General features: G+C 40.5%; 1 protein-coding gene across 3 annotated transcripts in view; it reads right to left on the bottom strand.

Annotated features, from left to right (window-relative positions):
• LOC115596489 (heterogeneous nuclear ribonucleoprotein L-like) overlaps positions 1-19,010 on the bottom strand; it is a 98,754-nt gene continuing 79,744 nt past the window's right edge. For 2 of the 3 annotated variants that reach the window (XM_030441650.1, XM_030441649.1), the window contains 7 exons: positions 10,592-10,663; positions 9,552-9,769; positions 9,104-9,225; positions 6,379-6,580; positions 3,950-4,007; positions 3,625-3,723; positions 1-3,114 (listed from right to left, as the gene is read on the bottom strand). In XM_030441650.1, coding sequence (XP_030297510.1) covers positions 3,059-3,114; positions 3,625-3,723; positions 3,950-4,007; positions 6,379-6,580; positions 9,104-9,225; positions 9,552-9,769; positions 10,592-10,663 — 827 coding nt within the window. In that variant the 3' untranslated portion in view covers positions 1-3,058. Of the gene's footprint in view, positions 3,115-3,624; positions 3,724-3,934; positions 4,008-6,378; positions 6,581-9,103; positions 9,226-9,551; positions 9,770-10,591; positions 10,664-19,010 lie in introns of those variants that run through there. The other variant, XM_030441652.1, reaches the window with a different exon arrangement.

Genomic DNA, 19,010 nt, shown 5'->3' with positions numbered 1-19,010 from the left:
TGGAGCTGTGTGGAGCTTATAGCCCCAAACCTGAATTTATTTCAATTTAAACATGTACATATAAGTTACAGCCACGGAGATTCTTAAATGAATGGAACGATATAGTTCTCTGTATTTTCCTAAGTGTTTTCAGTGATTACTGACTATCAACAACATTAAACCTTTACAGCGATATTAGTGGAACCTCCTCATACCGTCAGTTCTGTGATCGCAAACTTATATCAGCTTCAAAATATCAGCCCTAATTTATCAATTCACCTTAAAGGCTAAAAAAAAACGTAAAAAAAGAATAAATAAAACCTCCTTAGAAATAAGATTCAAGTAATGTTAGAGACGTACAAACAACATCTAAATGAGCAATAATTTAATTACAGAAAGTGAGATTTATCTGTGAAACTTTTCACACTTATTTAAATATTATGTACAAAAAGCATGCGTTAATTAACAAGTGTGATTGATCAAGGCATATTAAAAAATAGGCTTGGAGCAGTAAAAACCTGCATGTCCTGTATGAGATACAGGGTGGAGTAGAGACAATTTGCTTCTTGTTACTGTGCTTAACCAAAGAGCTGACTTCTAAGAAGCCCAGTATGTCAAATGATCCACACTGGGCCTCAATAAGGAGCCTATGCTTCTTACAGATTTTAGGTAGCCTGTTTGTTCACATATTTTAAACAAATTCCACACAAAAAATGTATATGACCATTAGATCGTAAAAATAAAATACTGCAAAAAAATCTAAATGACAAAGCAAATGTCTGTTAATATAATGCAATTCCAGTTTTCCATGTGCAGTGCAAATGTATATGTTTTCTTTGAAATCAGCTTAAACAATGTTCTGGCATGGTGCTGATTTTAGGGTATGCCAAAGATGGAATCAATATATACTGAGTTTGAAGGTAGATTTTTAGATTAGCGTTACAGAAAACAAACAAACTGGAGAACTACCTTGTAGTTCTGCTTACTGGTCTTAAATCTTACAGCAATTGTGAACTCCATATGTACTGTAGATCATTATGATACAATCACCCCTCTTAAAAGGTAAAACTGGACTGGTAAAACCTGTCTTTTGATTGGCTGCACAATGCACCGAACTGTGAATGAGAATCCTGAGCACAGTAAAGCTCAAGTCAAAGCAAGTAACCTGGAAAGTGAATTGTTTCTATGTTTCATGACAGGAATTAGGGCCCAAATGATTACAGATTAAATGAAATGGGCCCTTGAATCTCCTGGAAAAACGACACTGAAAAATGGTGTTTCTTTAGTGGTACTATCATGCAGCACTAGTAGGTATCCAACCAAGAAAGTGATCACAAATGTTTATACAATCCTGCCTTTCTGCTGATCTAATTAAATATATAACATTTGTTTACACTGATAAAATGATCACTACGTCCCAACCCCAGCCGTTTCAAGTTACATCACACATGTAATTATAAATAGCAGGACTATTTTTAATAATTACACTTCCATATTGATGCATTGAGTCATATCTCTAGGCAAGCCATCCCGCAACACTGCCAGTAATACAGGCTTTTTAAACCCAGAATTTACATACAGTTTGGGTAAGGAAAACAAACTGAGTTCATGCTCGGATTCTGATGCCTGACTTGCTATGGAGACTGTCCTGCTTTCAGGTGTGGATTTTTTCACCAGCAGTACCTAAACAGTAATGACTGGTAAACTCTACAATTAAATACATTAACCTACTTGTTAGAATGCCTTGGGATGGGATCAGCAAATGAGTCATTTCTTTTCAAACAGCAAATGGTCCACAGACGAAGTGACAGACAGGAAGCAACCGACCTACCAACTGTGGTTATATTTAGTGAAACAACATAGTATGTACAATACAAAGAGCAGGGCTGTGTGGAAGAAAGTCAACATTGTTAACATGAATAGGTTATTTTTTACACTGTTGTAATACTACTATAGTCCACCAAATCATTTGCCCAAAAATTCAAAATATAGAACAAATAAACACAATCTAACTTTGCTCACTAGAAAGGGGCTGTAAAAGAAAGTTGTGTCCCAAGGTTGGCGCTAAGGGGATGACTGTGAGGGGTCAAAAAAATAAAGAGGTTATCCTCTTAGAAGAATGAATATGCTCAAGTAAATGGTTAGTTTAGTTAAGATATTTCTTGTGTCTTGACTGGCAATGGTGGGAAAGCTGCAATTGGGTGGGCTAACGTGATAACAGTAACTTTCCAAAACACTGGAATACACCCTCTTAGAAACATGAATATTCATAGAAATCCTGCCATTAGTTTTCCATATATCACATCCTAGACCACAGTACTGGCTCAAAATTCTAACCTGAATGTCAGACTGTCACCAAAAGTATTGAGAGTCTTCCTTTGGGGACCTTGAAGGTCTACAGCAAACTTAACAACTGGTCAGTAGTTGAGTTATCTCATTTTGGGCCAAAGAGCTAGACCAAACAGTAGAGTGACACCTCTGTCATTAGGGCCTTGCAGCAGCCAGGACACAGTTCCTTTAGCACTAATGACTTCAAAATGAGAGCTTGTGTTAAAATCATATCCACATTACTGTATATACCCAATTACAATTTAAATCAACACACTGTATTTAGCAGTTTTTAAACACTAAAATAATATCTGAGTGACCATGTGCACAGTTGACAACTTTAGAGATGTCTGAAGAAACTTTGTACAGTAGATTCCACAGAGTGGGTCCATGTCTCCCCCTCATGCAGTGAAGACGTTTGTGACAAACACAAGAGCAGTGTCCTCTGAATGTCCCACATGACAATAAAACACATTATTAAAGTACTTCACACAGTCACTAGTCTGTCAGCTTTTAAGGTTCTGATTGAACGGTGGGATGATAGGACAGGTTTGATGTTCAGGTTGGAGACAGTGACAATGTCTCTCTCATTGTGACTCGCCATCTTCTTTAGCGTCTTTAAAAGGCATCTATCTCTCAGTTTCTTCTTCTTTTAACATTTGTTTGTTTTTCTCTCTCATCATCATTGTCCCACTGCCTCTCTCAGGTCAGAGGCCCAGGCTCAGCAGCTTCGTCTTGTGCTCTGAATGTTTTATAGATGAGATGAGGTGGAGAAACACAACTTCAGGGTGTATGGGTTTGACCCATCTGAAAACACACACACACACACACACACACACACACACACACACACACTTAGTATTAGTGCCTGACTGAAACATTTGCCGCATATTAGAGAGAGGTAAGGGTATAAGAAATGACAAAAATAGCTGCATGTGGCTATTCGGCGGGTTTAAGCTGTTGGCGCTCAAGATGCCTGTTCAGCTGAGACTAAAGTCGCAAATGGCAATCATTGCGTTTCAGCAAAATTTCAACCAGGCTCTGATGTGTTAAAATGTACTTTTGGAGCCCCCCCATGGTTGGGGCATAAATGTGTTTGGTAGGCCTATCAGAGGACACCGGGGGAACACCTTGGAAAAACAAAACAAAACACACAGACGTCATCATCATGACGTTAACCGTCACGCCTCTTTAGGAGCCGCTTGGCTCCTAAAGAGGCGTCACGGAAGAATTGGTGAATAGCTGCTGCGGAGATAATTCTGAGTTTCTGTGTGAAAAGAGCTGTATAATCATTGACTTGAGGACGGGAGGACTTACTAGGTATCCTGATCTGGTAGTGGTTGAGAACAGTAAGAACCTCCACTGCCTCTGTCTTACTGTCAAACTCTAAAAGGCCAGAGATTGTCTTAGAGGAGGCTGAGAGACAAATACATAAGGTGAGATCAAAGAGCAGCAGGTCAGGTATTCAAAACAAGAGAGAGAAGTGGGAGTGGGAGGAAGGAGTTATAAATAATCGATACAATTACATCAATTTCAACTTCATCAGTACACAAGTAGGAGTAAATGAATGACTTAGACTGACTTCAGAACAACACCATTTACTGTATCAACTTTAACCAGAACTTACTTGAACTTTACTTACGTTTGGCATCAAACATCTTGAATTTGACAAAGCCAGGCACATCATGCTCTGTACACAGCTGCCAAAACACACACAATAACTCATGTGTAAGTAAAGCTGCATTAGGCAAGGCTCAGACCCAAAACTTCAATCATTACATGGCCTTTCAACTCAGACAAGTCTGTCGCAGCATGACATTACGACACTGCTCCTCCCTACATCATCATATTTCTGATACCAGTTCAAAAAAATTATTCGGTAAGAAATATAACAATTGATGATGAGCTTGGAAGAACATGCAGGGTGGTACTTAAAACAACTATCAATAATAATTGATTAGAATATGTTAAAATCTTAAACATGGCTGTTTAAATCCAATTTCTACCTTTCACTATATTAAAAACCTTAGGTTATATTATGTACAGTGGATATAAACAGTCTACACACCCCTGTTAAAATGCCAGGATTTTGTGATGTAAAAAAATGAGACTAAGAGAAATCATTTCAAAACTTTTTTCCACCTTTAATGGGACCTATAACCTGCATAACTCAACTGAAAAACAAACTGAAATCTTTTAGGGAGAAAAATAAAAAAATGAAATAGTGTGGTTGCATAAGTGTGCACACCCTTAAACTAATACTTCATTGAAGCACCTTCTGATTTTATTACAGCACTCAGTCTTTTTGGGTAGGAGTCTATTAGCATGGCACATCTTGACTTGGCACTATTCCCCCCCCCTGCTTGTAAAAACTCTCCAAATCTGTCAGTCAAATCATGATGCTGCTACCACCTTGCTTCACTGTGTTCTTCTGGTGATGTGCAGTGTTGTATCTGTGCCAAACATACGTATATAAGTTTAACATTGGTCTCATCAGACCATAACACATTTTCCCACATGTTTTGGGAGACTTCAAATGTGTTTTTACAACATTAAGCCAGGCTTGGATGTTTATCTTCATAAGAAAAGGCTTCTGCCTTGCCACCCTACCCCATAGCCCAGACTTATGAAGAATATGGGAGATTGCTGTCACATGTACTACACAGCCTGTACTTGCCAGAAATTCCTGCAGTTTTTTAATGTTGCTGTAGGCCTCTTGGCAGCCTCCCTGACCGGTTTTCTTCTCGTCTTTTCATCAATTTTGGCGGGGGCGTCCAGTTCTTGGAAATGTCACTATAGCACCATATTTTCTCCCATGATGATGACTGCCTTCACTGTGTTCCATGGTATATCTTATGCCTTGGAAATTCATTTGTACCGTTCTCCTGACTGATACCTTTTGATAAAGAGATCCCTCTGATGCTTTGGAAGCTCTCTGTGGACCATGGCCTTTGCTGCATGATGTAACTAAGAACATTTCAGGAAAAGCCTACTAGAGCAGCTGAACTTTATTTGGGGTTAATCAGAGGCACTTTAAATGATGACAGGTGTGTACTGACTCCTCTTTAACATGAGTTTGAATGCAACTGGTTAACTGAACACAGTCACATCCCTGTAGCTGTAGCTCAGTGGGTAGAGCTGGTGGACCAGTGATCAGAAGGTCGCTCGTTCGATTTCCCCGGCTCCCCTGGGGCGGGACTGAGCTACATATCAAAGTACCCTTGAGCAAGATACTGAACCCAAGAATTGCTCCTGATGTGCAGTTGGCACCCTGTGTGGCAGGCACTGCCATCAGTAAGGGTCCTGCAATGAGCTGGTGACTCATTCAGGGTGTACCCTGGCCTACGCCCATGAGTAAAACTGGATTTGGTCCCAGTAAGCCCCGCAACCCCTCAGGGGGATAAAAAGCGGCAACATCCCGCAACCCTCACGGAAAAAGCGGAAAAGAAAACGAAAGAAAACAGTCACATCCCCAGTTATAAGAGGGTGTGCACACTTATGCAACCACATTAATTTATTTTCTAATTTTTTCTTTTTCCCCCTTAAAGATTTCAGTTTGTGCAGGTTTTAGGTCACATTAGAGGTTCTGAAATGATTTCACTTAGTCTATTTTTTTCATATCACAAAAACCTGGCCAGTGGTATGTAGACATTTATATTCACTGTATATCATGTAATATGCACATTATAATATTAATGAAGGCATGCATGTATTTTCAGTACATGTTTAACAAACTGTAATGTAATTTTTACTCATAAGTTAGGAAAAGTACATATTTTTGTCATATTTGTATTGCACAAAGGCTCACATATTTGCATTGTTACATTACAACAAGGTTTGAGTCTGCCAGTCTGCTGGATAGGTGTTTTAGTACGAAACAATGTATCCATTCTTTATGTTAGCATTTATGTTTTAGAAATATATATCAACAATTTTAGAAATGGCTAAGTTTCTAATGTTGGATACATTTACACAAATATTACATTTAATCAGATCAATATCAGACTTTTGTACTTAAGCACTTTCATTATATTTCAAACTACAAGTTAAAAACAGGACATTAGTACATACCCTCAGTAAATGGTCCTGTGATATGCATGGAGGGACGTTGTAGTAGTGGAGCACTGCAGATGGGGGCTGAATGATGTTTTTGGAGGCCTGTCCAGCACTGCTGAAGCGGTTGTTCCTGGTCATGGCAAAGTCCTTATAGCTACTGCTGCCATCCTCTAACTCAAATACCTGACTGGGGATCACTGCATGCTGCTTGGACACACTGTACACAACACAACACCTGTGTTATCAATCTGATCAAATCCACGCATCTGTTTTACATTAAAGAGAAAAAATAATTTCTCATCCATGGAACTATTTTTCAATGTTGAGACTGTGAAATATAGAGCGCCACCCAGAGGGCAAGAGTTTTCTTTTATTAAATGATTCCTGCTTTTAAAGGGACAGTGTGTAATATATCAAGTATTTAGCACCATCTAGCTGTGAGGTTCTACATTGCAACACTCCTTTGCTCACCCCTCCCGTTCTGAAGACGTTGGAGACTTTCCAGAAGCTACGGTGGCCCTGACGGACAAGAAACTCATTTTCAAAATATAGACTCTTTCCCAACAGCGTCAAGTATTTCTACTGATTCAAGCAATGAGGTAAAGATGTAGTTAGTTATTGTTATTGTTAGTGATGAGCGCTTTCGCTAAGCTCCCTCTCAGTTCCACAGTCAAGCTAGCTCCGAGCGAAAACGCGGTTAGCCCTACCACATAGTACCACGTAGTGCTTTGTGTCCCTCTCGGCAGTCCATAGTTTTTTAAAACCGGAGAGACATGGCGGCCTCCATAGAGCTTGCCAATGCTATGTATATTCAGATAGGTAATTCTTCGCTCAGGAGGACAAGTCAAATTGTTGGCAGAGGTAATTGTACACCAATGAAGACTTACTTATGAACGAAGACGTTGATTTGAGTTAATAAATTACTTAAATCGTTACACACTGTCCCTTTAAAGTGAAACTCTCGCCAAAATGCAACCTGGGCTTTTTTTGTGAATGTATATGAGTCAAACCTTCGTGTAAAAGCATAACTATGACGAAAGAGGCACTTTAAAGATTTACCAAATTTTTTGTTTTCAGCTCAAACTCATTTTAACGCACTACAGGACTGCTTTGAGTCGACAGACTGGGATGCACTTGTTGAGCCACATGGAGAGGATCTCGACAGCATGACCAACTGCATCACAGAATACATCAGGTTCTGTGAACACACCACCATGCCAACCAAGACTGTACGCTGCTTCCCTAATAATAAGCCGTGGATCACCAATGACCTGAAAGCTCTTCTTAACAAGAAGAAGAGGGCGTTCAGGTCTGGAGACAGGGAAGAACTGAGGAGAGTGCAGCATGAACTCAGGGATATGCTGAGGGCCTGTAAAGACGCCTACAGGAGGAAGCTGGAGGCCAAACTCCAGCAGAACAATGTGAGGGATGTGTGGACTGGTATGAAGCAGATCACTGGGTGTAAGGTGAGCGGCAGACAGTCATCGGGCAGCCTGGAGAGGGCAAACGAGCTGAACAGATTCTTCAATAGGTTCAGCTCACAGCCTTCTGTCGTCTCCCTGACACCTCCAGACCCCCACACACCCTCACTGCCCCAAATGCTTCCTCCCCTCCCCCCTCACTCCCCCGCATGACTGTGACTGCAGGCCAGGTTAGGAGACAGCTGGAGAGACTCCACCAGCAGAAGGCTGCAGGCCATGACGGTATCAGCCCCAGGATCCTGAAGACATGTGCCAGCCAGCTGTCTCCTGTCCTACAACACCTCTACAACCTGAGCCTGGGTCAGGAGAGAATACCGGTGCTTTGGAAGACTTCCTGCCTGGTTCCTGTTCCAAAGAAGTCGACATCATCAGACCTCAATGACTATCGACCAGTGGCCATCACATCTTACGTCATGAAGGTGCTGGAGAGACTGGTTTTGGCCAACCTGAGGCCGCAGGTGAGAGCCCTGCTAGACCCTCTGCAATTTGCTTACCAGCCCCACTTGGGAGTTGATGACGCTGTCATCTACCTGCTGCAACGAGCCCATTCGCACCTGGATGGTGGAGGAGGCACTGTGAGAATCACATTCTTTGATTTCTCTAGTGCATTTAACACCATTCAGCCACTGCTACTGGGGGAGAAGCTGCGGGTGATGGGTGTAGACGACACAATGATCTCCTGGATTACTGACTACCTGACAGGCAGGCCACAGTTTGTCCGTATGGGCAGTGTTCTGTTTGATGCGGTGGTTAGTGATACAGGAGCTCCACAGGGGGACTGTACTGTCTCCTTTCCTGTTCACCTTATACACCACTGACTTTCAGTACAACACCGGGTCGTGTCACCTGCAGAAGTTTTCTGACGACTCGGCTGTTGTTGGGTGTATAAGTGAGGGACAGGAGGAGGAGTACAGGGCACTGGTAGACAACTCTGTGGAGTGGACTGGACAGAATCACCTGCGGCTGAACATCAGCAAGACCAGAGAGATGGTGATAGATTTCAGGAAGAAGAGGAAGACGGCTTTCTAAGTGGATTCTGTGAGCTGGCATTTTTCAGAAAATCAGTAACCCTCCCTCTATTTGTAGCGCTGATTTAGATATACGTGACATATTTTGGATCTACGATTAACACCAGTACGTGACAAATAACCTTGTATTATAACACACATTTTAAGGTATTGGCCAGACAAATTACATGTATTGAACTAAAGAAATAACTTAACAATATATGCATGTGTGTGTATTGATCTACTTCTCACCAGACATTGAGTCTTTTGCCAAACACCTTGATGCTGTTGAGGTGTGTGATGGCTCTGTCCACTGCATACTCATCTCCCATCTCAACGAGTGCTGTTCCAGGAACGCTCTTCATGAACTTAACCTACAATGACATACACACTCACTATTAACAGCTGGCTGATAAAAGCAACATACATCATTATGGTATGAACTTGGGAACAGGTTTTATTGTATGTAATTATGCTTCTGTTAAGAGATCCTTAAGTGATATGAACAAAATCAAAGTTCCCATTCTGTGTATAAAGTCCAAAGGTGATATGAAGCCAAGGGTAATGTATTGATTTAATGTAGTTCTACAGAGTCTCTGATGATTACAACAGTTGCAAGACAAAAGAAAGAGCAGAATCATTAAAAGACCCACTTCGTGAAAATACACGCATGCACACACACACCCCCCCCCCCCCCTACCTTCTCAATATTCCCGTAGAGGCAGAAGAGGTTGAAGATGCGGGTGCAGTTCATCTTGGATGGATGGAGGCCACTCACCATGGCAACAGAGCTGGGTGCGTGGCCAGAGTATGAGGATGAGGACTGGGGCAGAGGGTAGGAAACCATGTCAGGAACGTCCACTGAGGTGAGCTTGTACCTGCTGTTTCCAGGCAAAGGCAGCAGGGGGCAGGGTGGACCTGAAGAGGCACACAGTCTCATTTTACATCAGTTCAATAAAGTTAACTTCAATTAAGGTAATAGGTTAATAAAGAACTAACATTAATGTCATAAGAACATAATTGCCTGTGTCTATTGCTAGACGTTGCTGTACTGTCTTCAGGAAGGTTTACACAATTTGCAAGAAATCCTTTAACCTGAAACCTCCTGGTGACCTACATTAATAGCATTTTTAATTACTGTTTCCAAAATCCGGTATCGCAGATAGTGATGACTAAGAGTTCAGATTTATTTCTTTTTTTACTTTGTCTCTATTTGCCAGAGGGTTCATAAATGATTCTAGTGACTATTCAGCTGTGCACACAATGTAAATGAGGCCTTACAGTTGTAATTTCATTTTTTGTAAACAAAACACTGTTTTTCAAGCATAGTTGTTGTCTGATGGAAGAAACATGTACGTCAGGGAAAACAATAACATTTGTTATTGAATTTAAATTTGGCAGAGTTGGACTCTTTGAACCCCCCACAATGTGTATGTACTGTATATGTGTATCTTGATACAGTTTAAATTAAAGACAGTGTGCAACTGGCAGGGATCCGTTTTCAAACACAGGTGAAGGTATACCTACTGCTGCATTCATTACATGTAAATGGCAATCTACACCTATACTGGGTGATTGTGTGTGTGCCTGGGTGTGTGGGTGTGGATGAGTGTCAGGTTTTGCTTGTGAGGTATCAAGGCTGTAGATGGAGCAGCAGCCTTGTGTAAGACAGCAGATTCAGTTACCAGTGTAATTGTAAGCGTGAGTGTGTGTGTGTGTGTGCGCATGTTATAGTCTCACCATAGCTGTTATCACTGTAGGATGATGGGTGTTCACCTAAAATGGCCTGTCTCTGTCTGCCCTTTCCACGGTCTGAAACGTACACAAACGCGCACACACACACACACACACACACACACACACAAAGCACGCACACGCACACACACACACACACACACACACACACACACACACACACACACACACACACACACACAGCATTATGTGAGTGCAAGACCCACAGTAAATTACTTAAAATAAAGGGCTTCTTTGACAGATTTTATTGCTCCCACTTTTAAAGACTCTATAGTCTCTATAGTCAGTTGAAACTCGAAAAATGTGAATATCGTGCAAAAGTTTATTTCAGTAATTCAACTTAAAATGTGAAACTAACATATTATATAGACTCATTACATGCAAAGTGAGATATTTCAAGCCCTTATTTGTTATAATTTTGATGATTATGGCTTACAGCTTATGAAAACCCCAAATTCAAAACCTCAGAAAATTAGAATATTGTGAAAAGGTCTAATCTTGTAGGCTCAAGTGTCACACTCTAATCAGCTAATTAATCTAACACACTGGCAAAGGGTTCCTGAGCCTTTAAATGGTCTCTCAGTCTGGTTCAGTAGAATTCACAATCATGGGGAAGACTGCTGACCTGACAGTTGTGCACAAAACCATCATTGACATCCTCCACAAGGAGGGAAAGCCTCAAGAGGTAATTGCAAAAGAAGCTGGATGTTCTCAAAGTGCTGTATAAAAGCACAATAATAGTAAGTTAAGTGGAAGTGAAAAGTGTGGAAGAAAAACAGCAGGGATAAAAAGGCCATTCATGCAAAAGGGGCCCAAACCAAGTACTGAGTACATATGCATGACTATACTTTTCAGAGGGCCGACATTTCTGTATTTAAAATCCTTTTTTATTGATTTTATGTAATATTCTAATTTCCAAAAAATCGGAATTTGGGGTTTTCATAAGCTATCAGCCATACTCATCAAAATTATAACAAATAAAATATCTCGCTTTGCATGTAATGAGTCTGTATGATATATTAGTTTTACCTTTTAAGTTGAATTACTGAAATAAATGAACTTTTACACAATATTCTAATTTTATATATAATTGGAAAAAGTACTTTTTCCACAACATGGCCAAATCAGTGTCTAAGATATAAGAACTGCTTCATTAAAGGTTTGTTAGTCCAATACAGAACTAAAATGTACTTTTAGGGCTAGATGATTGCAATGGACAGTTTAATTTTTTTATTCACCATTGTTTCCTGACTAACCTGGGGACTGATGGTCTAACTGCTTGTGATCCTTGACCCACTGTACCCATCTTTAGTGATGTTCCCAGATTTCAGCAATTAACAAGGTTATTACAGTATTAATTTTGTTGACAGAAATAATGAAAAGTAATCCCCCCCAAAAAAATAAAAATAATAAGACCCGAATTGCAAAAGAAATATCCATTGGTATGTCCTCTAATAGATAGCCACTAGTTTACAGCTCAGTGAATATAATGCCACTAGATCATGTTTGAAACATAAATACTATTGGACCATTCCGTATCATGCAACCATTGTATTAACCATCATCATAATGTTGTGTAAACTTGGTTAGGGGTCTGAGCACACAGCACAGGTGTGTGCGAGGGTGTATTTGCGGCCAGAGGTACAAGGAGCATTCGCAGTGTACCTAGAAGTGTACTTGACCCTGTGCAACAAGCAAAAGTCAAGGTTTCTCACTGCACAGACTTCCTGGGAAAGTTTTTTCAAGGGTGCTGGAAAGAAAGCTCCAACTGACTGTCAGATTTGAGATTTGCAAATGCTGTCCTGGTTGTGGAGCAGTGGTCCAGCTCTTCAGTTGTGTCAGCTTGCTGGGTGGGTCAAAGGAGTTCACCCATCCAGCCTGTATTTGTTTTGTATGGACAAGGCCTACTGCCATGTCTCCAGGGGGTTTTGTTTGGAGTAATGCAGGAGTATGATGACCGGGGCCATTGCTATGGGCCATCCGGCCCCTTTATAACCAAAGTCAGAGCTGCAATGTCTCTGATCCTGTTTCTAATATTCATGAAAAGACACAGCCGTGGTCAGAGCGTCTCTGGTTTGGGAACCTCAGAACTGTGTCTCTGCTTTCTGCTGATGTAGTTCTTTTGGCTTCTTCAGTTCATGACCTCAATCAGGCAATGGGGAGGTCTGCAGCTGAGTGTGAATTGGCTGGGATCACTGATCTACGTTCCAACAGTCACCTATGGTTACGAGCTTTGGGTAAGTGACCGAAATAATGAGATCACTGATCCAAGTGTCAAAATTAGCTTTCTTGCTGGGGAGGCTGGACTCAGCTTTAGAGATAGATTGAGGAACATGAACATCCGGAGGGAGCTCAGAGTACAGCTGCTGCACCTTCACTTTGACAGCGAGCGGAGGAGCAGCATCTCCTGATTAGGACGCTTCCTGGCTTCCCTTTGAACATTTTCCAGGCATGACCAACTGGGTGAACACCCTGAGGAAGACCCAGACTTCGCTGGAGTGATTACATATCATCTGTCCAGGCATGCCTCTGGATCCCCTAGGAGTAGCTGGAAAACATTGCCAGGGAGAGGGATGTCTGGAATTCCCTGCTTATCCAGGGACTTTCTTCACCCTAGCCACTGGGCATCCTTTGGTGTAGCAGTTCCACTTTTTTACAAGTAACTACCGGATCTGAGCTCCTCATCCTGTATCTAAGGTTAAGCCCAGCCTCCATTAGCAACGGAATTAGTTTTCCTCTACTTTTAAACATACTGTCATTTATTTGCTCAGAACCCACAGCTCATGGCCATAGGTGAAGGTTGAGATCAGATTGGTAAAATGTGAGCGTGACCTTCAGACTCAGCAGTTTCAGTCCAGTACAATGCCCACACTACTGCTGAAACTTCACCAATCCACCTGTTAATTTTGTGTTTCATCTTACCCTCACTTGTGAGCAAAACCTCTGACAAACATTGCTCAGGAAGCTCAGTGGTGTGAGTGAGTGGATGTGTGGGAAATTTTGCTGTATGAATATTGGCAGGGTCTAACAAAGTACACATGGTAACTGGGAGCATTGGGCCCAGGTTCTTCCCATCAGCCCAAGCAGCCTACATCATCTGAAAAAAGCAGAGCTGCAATTCTGCGGGCACCATACCAGACATTCTCAACCCCTACAGCACCTACTGATTCTGTCCATGAAGCAGAATAAGGAAAATCCTGGCAAAGCCCAGTGGACATGCAAATGTTGTTCTGATCTAGCTAATTGCTAATTGTTCTTTTTCCTGAGTCGCAAAGCTATGACATTACAAAAACATGACTCATCATGATGGTCCTGCAACAACATTAATTACGATATTCCAGCTACAACACAATGATATCAGATCAAGCCAAACTACATAGTTAGTACACAGATAATAGATAATAGTTATGCAATTTGTTTGACATACTTTTGAATAGTTTGGTAAAACATAAAAACAACACACACATCCTATAAAGATAATCTCTGAAATACTCTTCTGACAGAGATGGCCTTATTTAAAACTCATTTAATGAACATCATAGCTCTATGATAGTTGTCTAAAACTCAAACTAGAGAATGCAAGTTCTGAGGAACTTTTGGTTGTGAATGCTAGTTGTTGAAAAGCTGAGGCCAAATGCGCATTGCTGGCTGTAAAAACTTTGAATAATGATTGTGAATGCCGGTTAATTTCAAGGTTTGTTGAAAAGCTGAAACCAAACTGTATTGGCTTTAATCTATTTGAAGTCACATGTGAAGTCACATCTTTTACAAACAGTCAAACACATCTTTTACAGTCAAACATGCACGTATGTAAATGCATTGTTGATGAATGACAACATGGCTAACTGAACACATTGCATTTCTTGTGAATAGTCTACTTCATAATAAAAGTCAACTTGTGGTCTAATTTCATTTGCATATGATGTTAATAGATTAAATTGCCATTAAACAACTAAAAAAACAAACAAACAAAAAAAAGATTTTCCAGGCTGGGGGAGGGGGGAGGGGGCCTGCTGTTTGAGCCCCCTGCTCTAAGAAAAGACCGTAGTTCAGTCTAAGTTTGAGGCACAGGGCTTATCACAGTAGTATGCAGAGACCCCTAAGGCTCATTGAGGGAGGGTGTCAAGGGGAAGGGGAATCATTTCTCTTCACTACAGTTCCATCCATAAGTAACACAATGACATTTTCTTTTGTCATGGGTTTCACACAATTTCTCTAATAAAACATCTAAATGTGATCTTGAAGACCCTGAGATAAAACTTTATCAAATGAGACCTGTGGTCCAATTTGCATGAGATTAGGAGTCATGGCATAAAAGGTTGAGAATGACAGCTCTATCTACAAACTTCCACAAATATGTACCCATTTTGTAACTTTTTTGTGAGTTGAAAGTATGTGAGCTGATTTCAAATTTCATTCACTTCTTTAAACAACACTTATGAATAATGAATCTACACCTCAGCAAAACAAATCTTCAGTAGACTTTTTGATAATGAGGAGGTGAGTGAATAAGAAATAAACATCTTTAAGGTGGTTTTATTCAGAGAGAGGTGGATATAATGATACAGAGAAGGTCATATGAACAGAGATATAAAGGAGACAGTACCTGTGAGGCATCAAGCTTTCTCTTTTTTTCTCCCACAGCACGAAAGAACATCAACCTGCATTACATTACCATCATAATGATAAAAACATCATCACTGTGGTTGTCAAACATATGTCATTACTGTGTTTCATCCACTGTAAACATACATACTATATACTGCATTACATACTACCTACAAACTATTTTTCAATATTGGAGGCACACTGAAATGACACTTTGAATGATCCTCACTGCAGTGAACATGGTCAACTGAGAAAACACTCAAATGTTTCAACTCACCCATTATACAGACATAATGTTCTATAAAGATAGAAAAGACTTCCTTAAAGTTGAGAGCAAATGTTATAGTAAGCAAGTGCTAATATAATAAAGGAGGAAGAATAAAATAAATGACAACAATAACTAAAAAAGACATAAATGGGATCCCTGTGTTGATGGTGGTTCACTTGCATTTCTGCCTGGCCAGCCCACCTCCTATCGCAAACACAAAAAGCTATTTTTCTGGCTTGTAAGCATAGCCACTCACTCAGACTTCTCCAAAAGCACAAAACAACTTTCCTCTTCCTCTTTCACTTTGAAAACTTGGTTAAACTTGGTTTCAATTGATCACTTATTATTGGCAACAGTTATTCCAAAGTGTCAGTAAAACGTCATCTATTTAATATGTCTCACTTCGAGCACATTTTAATTATTTAAATTTTCCGACATGGCAAAGATCAGTAACTAACCTTCTCTACTTTAGACTGGTAAACAGTTCCACACTGTTCAACACTTATACATTGAGATCATTTGGAGTCAGGATGTGGTTATTATAGACAGATTCAATATTTAACTGTCATGTGTCATCACAGTAACAGCGTTACATACATTAGCAGCTGTAAACACATAAACACATTATAAAACACATCATGAGGTCCCCTTTAAACGCCGGGTGAAGGTGTATATTTTGGTAAATAACCACCGGTTCCAAATTAATGCAGGGTCAAATTTTTTATTATTTTTTTTAAACATCAAGGAAGAATACGCGACCACTGACACGTTTTTCACTTATTGTGCTTGCTTTCTGTCAGTCATCACACTGATGATCGCCACGGTTCCGGTGCAGCAAACTTTCTATCTTAAAATATGCAGAGGAAAACTCGGGAAAAGCAGCCGCTAGATGTTTCTCTGTCGACCCCAAGAGAGTGAGAGATTGGCGAAAAAATAAAACAGAGCTTCAGCGTCTGTCCGAGGAGGACAGCAACAGGACCAGGCTGCCTGCTGGAGGGAGGAAGAAGGCTATTGAGGAGCCTGAGATAAACATGCGGGAATTAGTTATCAGCAAACGGGCACGCCACGAGAGAGTGTCCCGCAAAATGATCATGGCGACGGAGAAACAAATGTACGCCACCGTGAGTGACAGCAGAGATGAGGAGTTTGCTACGAGTGCTGGTTGGATAAATCGTTTCTTCCACCGCAACAACTTCACTGGCAGAAGACAACTATTGCCCAGAAGGATGCCAGAGAATTCACCGAGAAGCTGGTGAAGTTTGTGACATTTTCATCCTGGATTTTTGTGAGGAGGGAATTAAACGCCTGTCCCAAAGAAACACCTGGTCTGTTAAAACCTGTTGGTGGTTAATGGCGGCCTGGCGGTCCGCAGGTCCTACACCCCCCCGCGGATTTGCATGATTCACGAGGGTCGCATTTTCATGTCGAAAAATCTGGATTCCCGGAAAAATCCAGAAAAATCACATGCCTGATAAATGGAGCAGTTTGATTTTCAATTTCTCTATTTTTAATCACATTTCACATCTTAAAAGTCTCAACCAGCTTTATAATAAACAGTCTCATCACATCTTAACAACTGAACAACTTTCTTTCCCTTTTACATCCTAATCCCACACTTTTTCTTGTTCAGTGAGAAGTGAGCTCTAGTTTTCTCCTGCCAGGAATTTATCTGGGCAGGGTAGGTGGCTGGGTATGTTTACTTAAAAGTCTTCACGTTAACATTTTGCATAATCACCAGCTGTCATTGTCATTCTTGATTTAAAGCCCTGTGCCCGCTGTCCATTTTTCTCTTTTAGAGCACGCCATGTGAGATATCTTTTTTCTGACTATCATTATTCCACCAACAGCTGTCTGTGTCTGTGTGTCCTTTTTCACTCACTTGAGTCGCCCCCGCTCTGCAGAAAAGCTGTTCCAGTTACATATAATAGAAGTGCTCCATCAAAATGTCATGGTTCTCAAAAATCTAGCAATTATAGGTCTGGGTCTGGATAGGAAAGTGTCTGGCTCTGGGTCTGGTCCGCCTATTAATGACCTCTGTTTACAGGGAGATTCTTTTTTGATCCTTCAATGAAAAATCCCCCCATGGAGTCAGGACACTTGTGGTGGTGGCAGATGACTCTCCTGAGACTAAATGACTGAATGCAATGATGAAACTGATAAATCTGGAAAGAAGGGGCGTTGATATGGAGTAGGAGGGGGCACAAAAAACAGCAGCATGAATGAACTGAAGGCAGAACATTATATTTAAAAAGGCAGTAGCAAGATGATAGGCTAAAAGGCTAAGGTGTGTCACTGTACTATGGGATAGATGTGACTAGCTGATGTAAACAGCTGAAATCTATTAAGAGCCCCATATCATGAGGCGGCAAATTAGGACATTGTGACCATCCATGAGAGGAGTGAATGACATGATAGTATAAGAAATAAACTACAGGCAAAGGCATGCAATAGTCTTCCTGGCTGAGCTTTCTCTCGTCATAATACAAGCTAAATACAAACGTGTTTTTTTGCCACATTCAGACAAGTTCTACTTGCTACTGCTCTGTTTGTTTATTAAAGCATCTATGTCATTCTGAAAAGTAACAAGTGATGCCTTATGTTGAACTTGATGACTATTTCTGCAAGGAGGTCAATCTCATCATTAGTATCATTGATAGCTATTGCTTTGTGTGACATATGGTAACTGCCATCTTTAGTTTTGTCCAATTCTAAATGTGTTTTCAGTCTGTAATGGTTAACATTTAGTGCAGATGACAAAAAAGGCAAAGGCAGCTGATTTACATTGCTGAGAATGTGACATCAGCAATAGTATTCATTTCTGTTGTCTTTTTAGCCATAAATGTAATGTTCAAAAAATTAAATAAATTACTATGGTCCAACCTATCTGAGGTTTCAATATTTCATGTTGTAAGTTACCTTGCTAGTGTCTTATATCATAACAACAGCAACATCTCAGACTACCTGCTAGTTTTGGGTAAACTCAACCAATTGTTTCCTTGGTGGCATAACAGGTAAATTAGGTCTCCAACCTAAGATTAATCAAAGTGTTGTTATCAATGTTATATGAAAGAATCAGACATGCATTTTAGATGAATGAAATATTTGCAGTTTGAAATCATCAGATAAAAAGACAATCAAATTGTATGTAAGCTTGGGTGTGAGGCAGTTTTGAAAGAAACACATACTGTGTTTGTTCTATAATTGTGTAGCGTTTGAAAACATTTCACCACCCAAATTACACCATCCTTTTTTTTACTACTATAATTACATTATTTCCAGCATAGTTGGGGTTTGATTTATGACCAGCTGGAAAAATGTCAAGGACTTGCTTTCACCAAAAGGAGGAACAATGGATGTAGTTTGATGAGTGAACAAGGAAAGATAATAAAGGTATAAGCGTAGGACAGGAGAGGGGATATGGATGGTGGAAAGAGAAACAAGGGAGAAGTGGAGGGAGACTTGTGTTGGAGGAAAGATGAGAGGGACTTGACAGGAGGATTAGCAGCACCAAGATGATGAGTGTGCAAA

The sequence above is a fragment of the Sparus aurata genome, chromosome 15 (assembly GCF_900880675.1).
Source record: "Sparus aurata chromosome 15, fSpaAur1.1, whole genome shotgun sequence".
NCBI lineage: Eukaryota > Metazoa > Chordata > Actinopteri > Spariformes > Sparidae > Sparus > Sparus aurata.
The sequence above is the reverse complement of the archived record's forward strand: the minus strand, read 5'-3'. Positions and strand labels throughout refer to the sequence as shown.